The sequence below is a fragment of the Stylophora pistillata genome, chromosome 9 (genome assembly GCF_964205215.1).
Source record: "Stylophora pistillata chromosome 9, jaStyPist1.2, whole genome shotgun sequence".
NCBI classification, from domain to species: domain Eukaryota; kingdom Metazoa; phylum Cnidaria; class Anthozoa; order Scleractinia; family Pocilloporidae; genus Stylophora; species Stylophora pistillata.
Window position 1 is genome coordinate 19,749,482 of NC_142527.1, and position 15,719 is coordinate 19,765,200.

At 39.8% G+C, this 15,719-nt stretch overlaps 1 protein-coding gene and 1 pseudogene across 1 annotated transcript in view; one reads left to right on the plus strand and one right to left on the minus strand.

Moving 5' to 3' along the window:
- Window positions 1-2,280: 2,280 nt before the first annotated feature.
- On the minus strand, window positions 2,281-3,418 carry LOC148723696 (uncharacterized; annotated as a pseudogene).
- A 3,021-nt stretch (window positions 3,419-6,439) lies between these two features.
- Window positions 6,440-15,719, plus strand: part of LOC111338689 (ureidoglycolate lyase-like) — a 16,056-nt gene continuing 6,776 nt past the window's right edge. The window contains exons 1-8 of the mRNA XM_088732178.1: window positions 6,440-7,277; window positions 8,357-8,488; window positions 8,897-9,112; window positions 10,943-11,033; window positions 12,219-12,295; window positions 12,833-12,943; window positions 13,619-13,678; window positions 14,263-14,419. Of these exons, the coding sequence (XP_088588304.1) occupies window positions 7,176-7,277; window positions 8,357-8,488; window positions 8,897-9,112; window positions 10,943-11,033; window positions 12,219-12,295; window positions 12,833-12,943; window positions 13,619-13,678; window positions 14,263-14,419 (946 nt within the window). The 5' untranslated portion in view covers window positions 6,440-7,175. The remainder of the gene's footprint in view (window positions 7,278-8,356; window positions 8,489-8,896; window positions 9,113-10,942; window positions 11,034-12,218; window positions 12,296-12,832; window positions 12,944-13,618; window positions 13,679-14,262; window positions 14,420-15,719) is intronic.

The following is a 15,719-nucleotide window of genomic DNA, read 5'->3' on the forward strand; positions in this document are numbered from 1 at the left end:
GTGGTAGTGTTCGCATTGGTGCTGCGGACCTTCCGGATCACGGGAAACCTACTGTAGTAGTCTGCTATCAGGAGGTAGGTAGTAGACTGAAACTCCAAGAAATCAATTCCTAACTTCTCCCAAGGTCCTTGAGGAACTTCATGGGGCAACATTGTCTCGCGTTGTTGAGAACGTCTGGAAAAATTCACAACCCTGTGCTGCCTGTAGTAAATCTGAGGTTATTCCTGGCCAGAATACTGCTTCTCGGGCTCTTAGTTGCATCTTCTCAAAACCAAAATGACCCTCGTGGATGGTTTGGAGGACTCTGCCACACAATTTCTCAGGAACTATGAGTCGATGGCCTTTGAACAATAGACCACTCTCTGCGCTGATCTCTTCTCTGTAGCTCCAATAGTCTACAAGAAGTGGGTGGCAACCTTTCTTTAATTCAGGCCATCCATTTGCTACCACTTGCATCAGTAAGCCGGAAATAGTGTCTTCTGCAGTTGCGTGTCTGAAATCTCCAACTCTCGTAGAATCGGCGGAGATATCCTCTGTGAGCATGTGAACTGGGATGAAATCTTCCTCGTCTTCTCCTTCTTTAGGTGTTGGTTGAGGAGATACTTTGGACAGTGCGTCAGCTACGACATTATCCTTTCCTTTCAGGTATTCAATGTTTACGTCATACTGAGATAGTCTCAGCAATAGCCTCTGAAGGCGTGGTGAGTTACACACTATGGATTTCTTCCACACGGTGACCAATGGTTTGTGATCTGTTTTCACCGTCGCTGTGTATCCATACACATAATGATGAAATCTTTCAAGAGCAAAAACAACACTGAGCAGCTCTCGTTCAATGTTAGAGTAAGATTGTTCCGTCTCTGTGACGGCTCTTGATGCGTAGATCATAGGCTTATCATCTTGGAGTAGAACTGCTCCTAATCCTTTCTTGGATGCGTCTGACTGAATAGTGCTAGCACTAGACTGATCAAAGTATGCCAATACTGGTGCACTTGTAATCTCTTTCTTGATAGCCTCGAATGCTATTTGTTGTGAGCTTTCCCAGGTAAAGAGAGTGTCCTTCTTACAGAGGGTTCTAAGCGGTGCTGTTAAATCTGCCAGTGCTGGACTGAACCGGTTTAAGTAGTTTACCAGTCCTAGGAAGCTTTGCAGATCTTGAAGGTTGTCTGGTGGTTTCATCTCTGTGATGGCTTACACTTTTTGGGGGTCCATCTTGTACCCGGCTGGGGTAAGATTGCCTCCGAATAATGTACAATCTTGAGACTTGAACACAAATTTGTTTGCATTGAAAGTGAGATTTTTAACTCTCACTGTTTCTAGCAGGGTGATAACTGCAACGTCACGGGTAGTTTCTTCGTTGCCGTGGCAAAGGATATCGTCAACGATTCCAACGCTATTGGGGACACTTTTTAGTACTTTGTCGATTCTTTCCTGAAAGACATCTCCTGATACCTTTAGCCCAAAGGGTAGGCGTAGCCATCGGTACTTGCCCCAGGGTGTATTGAAAGTTGTCAGGTAACTGCTTTCCTTGTCAAGAGAGACATGCCAATATCCCGATTTCGCGTCAAGCAAGCTGAAATACTTCGAATTTGCTAATTCCGGTAGGATGTCATCGACTGTTCTGCTGTACCACTGATTTCTCTTTATCGCTCGGTTGAGATCTTTTGGATCAAGACATTGCCGTAAGGAACCATCTGGTTTCTTAATTGGAACAATCGAGTTAATCCACTCAGTGTGCTCCCTTACTTCTTTAATGACTCCAAGCTGTGTAAATCTCTCCAATTCTGCTTTATAGGGTGGTTTTAGGCTGACTGCAACTTGGCGCGGTGGGTGTTGAACGGGGTTTTAGCCTTCCTTTAACTGGATACGATAAGGTCCACCTGGTAAAGTTCCTATGCCTTGAAACACATCGCCATATTCCTGCAGTAAGTAATCCTTAGTGGTGGGCAATGAGTGTGTCTTTCCATTAATAGTTATCTTCTCTTTAGTGCTGCTTTGGATCACTGGTACCACTGGATCAGTGCATTTCTCAACTCTTGGAATTACTGGACCGTTAGTGGTTTTCGCGGGCTCTTCCACGATTGTTTTGATAGACCTATCTGTTTTAGCTTGGACACCAGGTTTCTGGATTTCAGGGAAACTGACGTATTCCATGATTAACGCTTGCTTTCTTCCTAGGATCATATGACCTTTGCTGTCTGCGACTTCGCACAAACTCTGAATATCTTGTTACCATGGTAAAGGTACATAATGCAGGAACCAAGGTTTTCTACTGGACTGTCATTGTAGCCCTTGAGATTCACGGTTGGTTTGCCCAACTTCAAGTCGTTTCCGAAGAGTGCTTTAGCCTTGTACAACGGCAGTATATTACAACTTGGTCCGGTATCAGCCTCGCAGTCAATCTGAAAAATTTGTGATGAAAATTCTTGGCTGAGCCATAGCGGGCGAATGTGAGGTTCTGATTTTGGATGATTGAGACTTTCTACTGTTACTGTCTTGAGGTGATGAATAGGCGCGTTGAAGTAAACTGGCTCGTGTTCATTCAGTACGCAGTCCGTGCACTCAGAAGCTGTTGTAGATTTGACTTCTAACTCATTGACACGTGCGTCTCTATTCTTTGATTTGCAAACGGAAGCGTAATGCCCTTCCTTCCCACACTTGAAGCACTTTGCCTTCTTTGCGGGACACTCACTTTTGGGATGTGACGGTTTCGCTTTACAATAGAAACAAGTTTCCCTCTTTGACCTTCCCCGTTTCTGATCACTGGAAGCTGGTCTTTGTTGCTGCTGTCTATTCCGGTTGGCTCTTGATTGCCTGTTTCCTTGGAGTTTATGAACTTCCATTTGTAGTGGTTTGCCTTTGAATTCCGGTCGCATATAACCAACTTGGTGTGTTGTGGCGTCCTGATTCTGAGCAATTTCTATTGCCTCTTCTAGCGTCAATTCGGAACCTTTTCAATACATTTGTAATATGCCTCTTTGGAGCGTAGTCCAATAAATATTGCATCCGGAAGTAGTCGGTCGCGGGCTTCTGGTGGATATTCACACTGGTCGTACAGAATAGTGGCTTTGTCAATGTACTCTGCAAGGCTAAGATCACCTTGCTCCAGGCGGCGGAGGTTTGATGCGGCTGCGAGTGCATTGGATTTCGGCTTTGTCCACTCTACGATCTTTTTAAACAACACGCTTGGATCTCCCTTCTCTTCCGTGGTGAGATTCAGTGACTTAATGTCGTGTGTTCTTCCAGCTTTTCCTGCCCAAATGAGAACATAATTTGCTTTCACAGCTTTGCTCTTCGAAGCTAGCGGACCATTCAAAAAAAGTTCGCATTCCTCAACCCAATCCAAGCACTTTTAGTAATATTCGGGGCCCGACGTAAAGTTTCCTTTTGGCGCTGTTAAATGCTCCAATTCAGCCATTGTAGATTGAGAGAGTTGATGTTTCGAAAAGCTGGCGGTGATCGCTGTCGACGTTAGTCTTGGCTGGGTTTGTTAAATCCTGACACCATGTCAACTACTCGGTTCTGTAAAAACGAAGTTCTTTATTCGCGCACGCACTAATCCAAGTAATAAAAATGTAGGGCCAAAATTCACGAGTTTCATACCTGCTGGCATTTTGCATATAACTACGGTCACACTACAACGTACACTAATTAGCAACGATTCTGTTGTGATAAAACGTAAATGGCGGCGTGAATTGCTGATTATGCAACATTCTTGTCATAGCTTTTGAAAGACCTATATTCAAATACCTTTGGCGGTAGTTTCTTAACGCCTCCTTTCGCCACGCAAAAGATTACATTATGATCACTAATGCTCGAATCTAAAACATCACACTGAACTATTTTGTGGGTGTTGTTGACTAAAATCAAGTCTATTGTACTTTTGAATGCGTCCGTGACTCTAGTGGGCTTGGAAATCATCTGTGTTAAATGGAATGAAAGTGCAAATTTATCCAAACTGCGACGTAGTAAGGGATTTCTTTTTGCTGAATAATCAACATTAAAATCGCCAAGGATGATTGTTTCAACTTTATCCAAGTATATTCTATCCAAAATACGTGTCAGAGCTTTAGTAAAACCTTCGATGTTCAAATAGCCCGGTCTATCACACAACACTAACAGCCATGGGCTTGCAAGAACGTCTGTTGATTTCGATCCAGAGACATACAAAGTTATCATCCACAAATTCAGTTTGGCGAATAATTGGAATACCGTCTCTGACATAAATAAGAACTCCACCTCCGCAAGCTTTCGACGAATCCTGTTGGTCTTTACGCACAATTGAGTATCCCTTAATAGAAATTTCACTATCACCAATTTCAAGGCGTTCGCATTCTGTGTGAAACAGTTGGGATCGTCTTCAAAGATGCATTGTGTTTTCTGGGAAAAATGGAGCGAAAATTGGAAACGGTACCGGAGGGGGACAATGGGGTCTATAAGAAACCGAAAAACCGTAGGAAAGATAATCCAAAACCGCAAAAACATTCGATCAAAACCAAAAGCCGCATGAAAAACTGTCAAAACCGAAAAAAAAAATTCACATCCCAGTTATCAGAACCCTAATCGATCCGATACAGTGGAGACAAGTGGAGTGTACAGAGGTTTCGCGGCTATTCGAGATCAGTCATTGGATGCGCATATATCTTGCCGCTCAGATCGAAGAAAACCCGTTATTTACTTTTGATGAAAACCGAAAACAAAACAAATTTTATCTGGTAAGAGAGGTTAGATAGAGAGTGTAGACTGAAGTTTTCTTTTAGATTCCTTGACATGCTTCTATGATCATTGTCTGACATCGATGACTACCGGTAGATATCTGTGTGGTGAGACCACCAGTTTATAGTTAAGTGAACCATATGAAAGGAAATAATTTAGTATTAGTAACAGATTTAGGAGAGATGAGTAAACACAGGTAAGTTTTTGAAGCTTTACATGTACACCTATAGAGGCAAATCAGAGAAAACTTAACAAAGGCATTAAATGATAAGACTAAGTTAAAGTGTGATCCTCGAAAAGCACCTACATGTAACAAAATTATTTTTACACAACAGCTTTAAAAAGGATATATTCTTGAGTCTTTTCATCTTTCAAGTAAGAATGTGATACTTAAGTTAATTTGTCAGAATTAAAAAAGGAAAAACTACAGTTTTTGCATAGCTTTGGGCCAAACTATATATCATTTGTGACCAGGATTATAACTAATGTTCTACGACATTCTGATGATTAGAGCCTGTCTCAGATCAAAATGTGTCTCTAAACTTGCAGGGGCTGATACTTCCTAGAGGGTGACTGGCAGAAGGATCATTCATTGCAAACCCTCCAGCTTGTATAACAGGAGCTTTGGAGTGGTTGGTTGCAATAGTAGAGGAGCAAACACCATGGCCAGACTGATGCATGTTAAGTAAAAAGATATGGACCCCACATAATTAGAATAAGGATCAGGGAGCCGGAAAAAAACAAACAAACAAAAACAAAAACAAGAAATTAAGCCATTCTCGACAAACAGTCACTGGAGTTGATAATCATTATTAAATTTATCTATTCAATATCTTATAAAAAAATGAAAACTAACCCCAGCAAATAAATCATGGCTGTTTGGATGAATCCTGTTAGGCTAACCGATACAGCTAAAATTTGTGTAGAATTCAGATTCGGGTTTTAGAAATTGCAGCTGATTTTATTTTGAGAAAGAAAAAATTGAAAAATAATATTATGAAGACTAACCAGCCTTTAATTTATTTGCAGCTTTCAATTACGAAACTTCCGCTTCCTGTTTGTCTAGATTTGTTAAACAGTGACATGCCAAATATTAAGGAAAGTGCTCCATGGTATTTAAGATCGATGGCCTTGAAAGTTTCTACTTTGTCTTTATAGTTTCCGAGAAATATTTTCTTCCCAACCAATTGTTGTCATCATCTCACTTGAGCACTTGGAGGGAAGGTGGAATTAATTTCAAGTGAGAAAACTGGCTCAGTTTAAGTTCAACCATTCGCGATCTCTGTGTGTCAAACCTCTCCTTTTTGAGGAAGAGACTAAATGGTAGGGAGGTGAAACATGTTGGTTTGGGTCTCTCAACGTCAAAGAACCAATTTCTTGGGTCTTAATAGCGTATAAAAGCATTCCATTCTCTGAAAAATCTAAAAGTTGCAGACTGTTCTCTCTGGTACTCTTTGGAAATCCCTTGAAGATTGTCTCTATCGACTTCCTCAACTGAAAGACTTCGACGTTTGTACTTGTTAATAGGAGCTTATCAACCTCCTGTAAAGATGATGCAATCAATTCTGTCTGTTCCGAAAACTCAGAGATTTAATCTTCGATATTTTTAATAGATTTTCTTGTCTGTTCTTCCGCCTTTATCAGCATTTCTCTCCTTTTCAGCTCTATAAGTTAATCAAATTAACTAACTCTTCAACTTCCCTCGAAACAGTCACCGCTTTTCCCTCCAGTGAGCCACAATTTGCCTCCAGTCTCCTCGTCGATTTTACCTTTACTTCCAAATTTCGCTTCTGCTGTTTAATCAGTGATTTAATCTCGACCTTCTGTTTTTCAGCCGCATCATCTATGTGTTCAAAAGCGTGGCCACTGTGGTTTAAAGTCACACAGATTTTATTTCACGCACATCATTTTGGCAAACAGCTGTTTTGCAGTTCTTACAGTAGTACTTTAGCTCTTCATTTTTGTGTCGTAACAGTCTGGACAAAACACAGGCCGTTTTAACACATCTTCGTAATCCTTGTCCTGAAACTCCTTTAGCGCCATTACACGGAGGTCCTTATTACTTCGCATGACAAACAACATTAGAAACATGACAAACCATGCTTTTATCGTTGCAGCGGTTTATTAGAGGTTTGGGCACGGATGGTTATAGAGAGGAAAAATTTCTCGTAAGTCTTGAAAGAAAAATTTAAATACTCTGAGAGAAAACCGAAGCTAAAAGCGAGACCCTCCTCTTTTCGTTCCGAAAATAGCACATAGCGCATGCGACTTCGAATTTGCATGGTGCTTCAACCTTTCCTGGGAAAACCTACCGCGCGTAAACTGGGAACTATATATTCTGTAACGCCTGACTATTTTCGCCCAAACGTGTATACTTTGCAGTGGTTTAGCCGACCGTTTAGCCCCCGGTAGGCTTTACAGAATCGGAGAGTCTTAGTAGGAAAATGTTTTAAAAGCAAATGGCAGCGGATAAGCGACTTTCCGCAATTTCAGGCCATCTTCAGCCAAGTTTGTCGCTCGGGGAAAAATATCGGCAATCTCTTTTGGTCAATTTGCGACAGGCAAGTATCGTTCAACTACATGTTTGTACGATCCCCCGTAAGACAATATCCTGAATTATTTATTGCATTCAGTAAAATGATTTTCCTGATAAGCTGAGTCGAAGAATAATGTTTTTAATGTAGAGTCGTTTTTAATACGATAATCGACCTGGTTAGATCATCATTTGACGTTTACTATCGTAAGATAAATCTGATCGAGACAAGGTCAGCCCACTTTCAATAAGATCGTGGGGATTTATCGAATCATATGGTAATGGTCAAGGGGGAACTGTTTAGGAGCACTTTTCTCACTGCTGGCTAAACTAGGAGATACATAATTATCGATAAGTTATTGAAGCTTTAAAAAATTGAAACTTTAGAGCTGAATCAGATAAAATTTTATCAATAAAAATTCATAAAATAAGACTTAGTGCTCTTGAAGAAGGGGGGCAAGTTTCTAAGGAAGCTGTGCCTCAGTGTTGGTGGGGGTCAGTATAACAAGGTAATTGTTATGTTTATGATTATAGAGATACTCATTTTCAGCTACAAAACAATCAAGGGCTGATTGCTCTTTTTTTTAAAATCTCTGAATTATCCTCAATTCATTGGTTATGAACCACGACTAAATTTTGTATTAGGATAAGGTGGAATTAAAAACTAAGAAATTAAGGCCTTGCATGCAAACTCTTTCCAGAGTTGATGGGCACAGTTAAAGTTATTCAAAATCTCATACAAATAAGTGACATCAGCATTGAAATCATTTGGCTGATTGGCCGACTGATGTAAGGTGAAAAAATAAAGGTGATATTTTTCAAGTGTGTTTATCCAGGTTTCATTCACTGCATTTTCAAAACTGGCATTTCATGGCACTAGAACAATCTGTATATGTTAGAAAGTGGTTTTATGTAAAATGGAATCAAGGACATAAAATTTTCAAAAGAGCAATCAGCCCTTGATTTTTCTGCTGGTAGCTGAAAATGAGTAGCTTCATAATCATGAAATGCCTGGCTTTTAAAACATGTTATTTTAAAAGATGTAAGATTGATGTACCATCCAGAAGTTTTTCATATGTATATGCTGTCTTATTAATTCTGTTTCAGCATGGAATACTTGATGTGGAGCTATCTGGTCCACCATCATGTAATGAAGTGGAATATCAAACCCTTCTCACTCCGCATGCCATAATTTTTATTGTTGAGCTTGTCAGACAGTTTGATAGCAATGTTGAACAGGTAGGTGTTGTCATTTTGAGTTTTGTAAGAAGATCAGAAATGTTCCTAGCTCTGAACAAATTTGAAGAGAGATTGCATCTGATCATTAATTTTTAATTATTAGTTTGACTGACCATCCACCAAACCCTGTCCCATAAGTTGAACTGGCTTTGCATGCATATTATGTATTCATGAGGGAAACATTTTATTTAACCTTTATGCCCAGTAAAAGTTTAGAAACATCAATTGAAGCAGAGCACAATTCTCCCCAGGGTCCCATGGAATTACTTGAAAATTTAAATATACATGAACTGAGTGTTTTTGTATCTTGTAATGAGGCATTACATGTAGTCTTGCATCTTTAATCTTTCAGTCTTTTTTACCTTTTAGAGAACTGATTATTTTTTAATGATTTCTCTGCACATATAGATGCTAAGATATCGCAGCATCAGAAAACTGACTCTAAATGACTCAGGAGAATTACCATTCTTCCAACCACAAAGTGTACAGGTTAGGGATAAAACTTGGAGGGTGTCACCTGTCCCTCCCAGGTTGCAGTGCAGGGCAGTTGATCTTGGAGACATCTCCCCTGCTGATACTGAAATGTTCACCAAGGCTCTAAATTCACCAGCTTGTGGCATTCAGGTACACTGCTAAGTGGTTTCAATTGGTATATGAACTACCATAGTTATTCGACTTTAAGCCGAGCGATTTTTTCACAAAACTTTACCAAAATCTCGAAAATTTTAGCTGGAGAAGGGTTCTCGGCTTATAGCCGAGTGTTTTTCCAAACACAATTTTTTCGAAACAGCAAATTCAAAAGAAACATAGATATATTCATCTATAAGCCGAGATATTGCATGCAGAAGTAAATAGCAAAACAAGTTGAAGTTGGTCATTGACTTTAAATGTGTGGTTGCTTCCAAAGGAGCGGTTTGTTGTTTTCGGCGCGTAGTAAATACGGCTTATTGTTCGTCCTCAGTGTCGGCGTGGAATTCGTCGTCTATCTCCTCATCTGCTAGTTCTGCCGTTTATTCCGAGTAGGTTGGTTCATCTTCCATGCCGTCTGGAGTATCAGAGATTCTGCAGGTTTTGAATGAGTGTACAGAGCCTGCGAAAGTGTTTTAAAATTTTCGAAACCGACCAATCAGAATTGCCCATTCCCACGATTGGTAAACAAACACGTCGATCGTCACATGTTACGGTGTTGAAATTTGCGATCACGTAAAAAGAAAACTAATCTTGGCTTCTCTGCTCTGTAAACTAATCAAGTAATCTCTCATTCAACCGCGGATATCTCTGAGTGTAACGGCCCATCTTTGTGCGTTTCGCTGACATCTCGAGCTCTCCATTAAAGACATTTCCTTGATCTTTCCTCTAGCGACTCACTGATGTCACTGATGACTGTACTCTCTGGTTATCTCGGAATGTGTTTTCAACGGCAATACTACATTGAAACTATTTTCTGTTTTGAAAATTTTGCGATCATTTCAGTTTGTTGGAGAACAGAATTATCTGAATGTGGTCTCGGCTTATAGGCGATATTTTTCCGATTTTTTTCGTAAAGTTTGCACCGACTATCATGTCTCGCGAGTTTAGGGTCTCGGCTTATAGCCAAGGTCGGCTTATAGTCGAATAACTACGGTAAGCTGGCGTTTCAAGCATTAGCCCTTTGTCATTTGCTCTGACAAAGGGATAATGCTCGAAACATCAGCGTTTTAACTTGTTACAGTGGCCAATTTACAATTTCAACTCAACTGATATACCAAATTACCTTGTTACCCCCACCAACACAGCCCCACAGTTTCTTTAGAAACTTTCACCCTTTATGCACTGCTCAGTGGTTTGCTTCTAATCAAACCTTTCACTCCCAGATCACATTATCAATTCTCCTTACTTACATACAATTCTTATGATGTCAGCTCGGAGAATTTGGTATTGGATCAACTAATAAACTCCAAGCTGAAATTTTCCTTTATTCTCATCATTTGTCTGCTTTTAATTGTATTGATATTGTACAGAGAAATTCTGTCTTGGTCACTCATGGCAGTTATTAGGGGTTAAGAAATGATGGAACAGAGGAAACTTGATGAGGTGCGAAGAAAATATTTCAGAGAGACTGGGTAGGAAGGGGAGGGAAAAGGGGAGGAATAAAATGAATGAGTAAGGAAGAAGGAGGAATTAAGGGGATAAAGAACTGAGGGAGGATGGTGGGGGGAATCAAGATTGATATGCAAGAAAGGGTAGAAAGTGTGAAGAATTGACTGAAGAAGGTCTGAATCAAATGATCTTCTGTATCAGTTGAAAGGAAAATAGGAAGAGATGTGAAGTAACTGTTTAGGAATGGAGAAGGCTTACTACATAATATTGATAAATCTCTGACCAAGTTGGTAACCAGGAAATAAATGGAACCAAGAAGTACTGGTTTCTTTGAAGAGGTAACCTATTGTAGTCTAATAGATGTATTTCTTTCAGACTGATCTTGATGATGGTCACTGTCCTTCTTGGTCGAATCAATTGAGAGGCCTTTACAACATCTTTCAGTTTGTACATGGCAACCTTAGGGGTTAGTTAATATCACTTGATTATACACTTCATTAGTGTAAGTTAAGATTTTGATGTCCACTTTCTATCTTTTCTTTTTTGCTTTGGTCATATTGTACTATTTTGGAAGTCTTATTCAATATAGGGGAACACATGTACACAGCTGTCTTGATGTGCAGTCATTGATTACATGATGTGATTTATACTCTTAGAAGTAATGATAAAATCCTCCAAATGTTAATGAATGTTCAATGATTATGCAACTACCAGTATAATTATTGGTGTATGCTTGAAGATTCCCCCTCTTTTTGGGGTGCTCCCCTCTCAGGGAACACCCTGGTTATTGAACTTTTGAAGACTGATTGGTTCAAATTCCTGTTTCCCAGGGCCAAGATTGTATTCAAATGCCCACCCAAGGACCAGATTTTATTGTCAATTTTTTGCAAAGGGAAATAGTTATGACCATGACTTTCTTGTAGACATTTTCTTGAGAGCCTATGACCTGCTTGCAAAAGTGGACTTTGTACCTTTAACCCTTAAACTCCTAAGATCTGATTGTGAATTCTCCCCTCTAGCTGCTACACATTTCCTTGTAAATTAGTTACGAGATTTATTGTTAAATCAAGGTACCGGTAACAACTTCTACCTGATAAGTTTTAATATTCTCCTTACCTGTTTGCTAGATAGTGTATGAGTATCAAATGAGAGAAGTTGCATGTTAATCACTTGTGGGAGTTGAAGGGTTAATAACTCAAAGACAAAACATCCACTGGAAAGACTGGACAGTTCCGGTTCAAATTCTCCACCCCACCCAGACAAGGTTTAAATTCTTCCCTGACCCCCCCAGGCATGGGCAATTGTCAAATGTTTGTGGGTTGCCCTTGGGAGGGGAGGGGGTGGGGATGTTGAAGTTTTAAATTGATCAGCTGCTGTTCAAGAAAGGAGAACCTGCACTTGAGCTCTGCCTTGAGGAGTTCCTCCTAATGTTAAGGGTCAAAATCAAGAGAGAGTAGCAGAAGTGAAGCCTACGGATGAAAGGATTTGGAATTCTCTTTTTTTTTTTCATGTTGTGGGTATTTACCATTCTTCCAATTAAGTGAATTTTAACACATTTATCTGTGGTTTGTTATAATCATTTCCTTTACATATACAGAGTACAGATTATTTTACTTACCAGATGTTAATTGTTGAAATATTTTTTTAAAAGGAGTTCCAGTGATGTCTGATGCTCCAGTAATCATGTTTCGACCAAGAGCATGGAACATGTTTGAATTTAATATGATGGTGAGGACTAATATCATGACTGCACCCTTCCATGGCATGCAAGTTCTGAAGCTCAAAGTTGATCATTATATGATGAAGATAACTGTCAACCTCTGAAGAGATTTTCCATAGATCACATCTCCCCCTTTTTCTCTTATCTTTTTTTTACCAATTTTTTTTTCCCACTTTTGATTTTTTCTTTCTCCAATATTAGAAGCAACTAATGTGGATGTACACAATGAATTAAAAAATCATAAAAAGACAGAAATCCAGAGATCCCCTTTTAAGGAAAATTTAAGGAAAGTTACTTTATTTAGTGGATTTATTTAGTTTATTTTACTTTATTTAAACAACCTGTTCAGGAGACTAGGTGTTGCTTTGTATCAAGTAGTGTGGACATGATCCTTGACCCTCAAAAGACATGTTGTGAACTGAAGACATTCTATTCTTGAGCCTTTCTGCTCTTCTGATGTTGCACTTATCAATGCAAGGTATGGCAATCCTTGCCGAATATCTTGCACTTGGGATATGCCATAAGTCTGTAATAATTCTTTGTAGGTTGGAGGAAAGGTGGTTCCTGGTCCACTGTTTGATTTTGGTCTTCACATGTTCCACAACAGCAAACTTCTGATGAAGGATGGAAATGGTCCTTTCTTCTACTTGCCCAAGGTAATCTATTGTTTTTTTGGTCGAGAAAGATTGCGCACCTTTATAGGCAACCTCCACCGAACATGTGCTCTCACCCCCTATGGCAGGAAAGGACTTCCTTGCCCTTCTGCCCTTACCCTTGTGAAAAGTAATGATTTAGTGCTTTTGTTGTCGCATTTTCATTCTAACATTTCTTATTATTTTATCCGCTACATTGGCGTTGTGACGGACAGGAGAGCTGTGTCTTTTCTGATAAGTTGCTCCCAGTATCTTTCATGGACCATGGCGTACTTTAGTTGTCGTATAGATGTTTAACAATAACACAAGTACAATTTGCTCATTAAAGAAGAGCTTGAAAAGTGCTCCCTCGAAATATGGATTCAGCCAACGTATTTACATGCCTGTTTCCACCCAATTCAGCTCATATGATGTTTCATTTTGGAAGTTATAAGTAAAAGTAATTTTCTATTCTCATACACTTTCATTCACTGAAATGTTCGCTCATTGCCCATCGACACACAACCAACCTGTCTGAGTGCTTTAAGCCCAACCAAGTTTCTCAGGATAACATGCCGTGGACTAAGGTATCCCGGCCTGCGGGGGAAAAGTGGTTAAATTCTAGTTGTAGAGTGTACAGGTTGGCCGGTTGGCTACATAGTACATCTTAGTGACTGAGTGTTTTCTTCTCAATTTTAGCTTGAAGGATCCAATGAAGTGAAGCTGTGGAATGATATTTTTGTTTGGACTCAACAAAGGGTAACGTGCGTAAAAATAGATAAATGTCCGCGTTTAGTCAGGCGCTCGTATTAAATGGAAGGTCTAGGCCTTTTGATATGCTGGAGAAAAGTGTATAAAAAATTGTGCCTTCCACTCACTGTGTGTGGAAATATTTGGACACGCGTGCTCTTAAGAGCCTCAGCGGTGATTTGTGAACGAACACAAACGACCCCGAATTTAAACTAAGGTCTCCTGGGGGGTCTGAATAATAAAAAAAAAGGCAAGACAAAAAAAGGTGGAAGTAGAAAAGAAAATATGAAGTCGTGAAATAAAGATGATTCTATGGAAAGTGCGCACGAACTATTTTTATTCACGAGTTCCGATGCATAAACGAAAAACGAGTGAGTTTTTTTAATGTATCATTTTTGAGGTCATGACTAAAGAATGTAAATGAATTAGCTCACCAGCGTGCATGATGCTTACTTGGTATGGCATGCAGTTGTGAATCCGGAGTTAGCTTGATTAAAATTCTATCGACTTTTAGTTGCTCCCTACTCGTCACAAAGTTTTAAAAATTGTTCTTTAAACAAGTTTTTTGTTCTTTTGTTTTTATGTCTTTTCAGCTCGGATTACCGCAAGGTTCTATTAAGGCCAGTGTTCTGATAGAAAGTATCTTTTGTTCGTTTGAACTTGATCAAATCCTGTATGAATTGCAGCATCACTCCGCTGGTCTGAACTGCGGCATGTGGGATTACTCCGCTTCTTTAGTTAGCAACTTTGGTAAGTGAAAGTGGCAACTCTGCTGAACTTTGGAAAACACTTAACGAAGTCACATCTCGCAAACATTTTTCTCCTTTGTCGTGTATTGAATCTGACGGAGTTGTTACCTCTGACCCCAAAACGATTGCTGAGATTTTAAACGACCACCTCTCTACTGTTGGCTCAAAGCTCGCGGCCAAATTCTTTCCCGGCATGAAATCCTTTCTTCATGGCTCTTCAAATGTCAATAACAATATAAACAAGTTTAAACTTAACCCTTTTGATGTGCAGTTTACTTTAAAGCAGCTTTCCGGCCCTACTGAAAACTAACAAAGCTATTGGCTTGGATCGGATAAGTGCTCGCTTACTCAAAGATTCCGCCCCCGTCATAGCTGATAGCTTAACTCTTCTATTCAATCGTTCTTTGGACTCTGGCAATTTCCTTTCGCTCTGGAGGTGCAGTAAAGTGTCAGCGCTGTTTAAATCTGGTGATCGAGGTGACCCCAACAATTACAGACCAATTTCTATTCTACCAACAATCAGCAAAATCCTTGAGAGAGGTGTTTATGTGCAAGTTTACAAATACCTAATGGATAATGACATCCTCACTCAGAAACAATTTGGTTTCCGCCCGATGAAGTCTACTAATGCCGCACTTGCTCACTTTTGCGACACTGTATTGGGTAATATGGATGAAGTATCTCTCACCGGCGCGGTCTTTCTGGACCTGGCTAAAGCATTTGACACTGTTGACCATCAGCGACTCCTTCTGAAACTCTACTCGATTGGGTTTTCCAATCACTCAGTCGAGTGGTTTAAGTCGTACCTGGAAAACCGTTGCTAAGTTACCGCTGTTAGAAATGCTCGTTCTTCTAGTAAGCCGGTACCTGTTGGTGTCCCGCAAGGAAGCATCCTCGGACCTTTGTTGTTTCTTCTTTATGTTAATGATTTACCATCTTGTTTACGTGAATGTGACTTAACGTTATGTGCTGACGATACCGTTATTTATGTTTCAGCGAAGGATCCGGCTAAATGCCGATCTACATTTTAATAGCAAGTGGTTTTTTGACAATCTCCTTACCCTCAATGAAAGCAAATGCAAATTTGTCTTGTTTGGTAGTACCCATAAGCTTAAATCTTTTCAGAATCTTTCTCTTTGCATTAACGACCATAACTTAGAAAGAACTGACTCTTTTAAGTATTTAGGACTTACAATCAGTCAAAATATGACTTGGCAAGATCACGTTTCTTCGGTTGTCAACAAAGTCAATCAACGCCTTGGTGTCCTGAGAAGAGTAAAGCAGATGCTACCACTCCAATC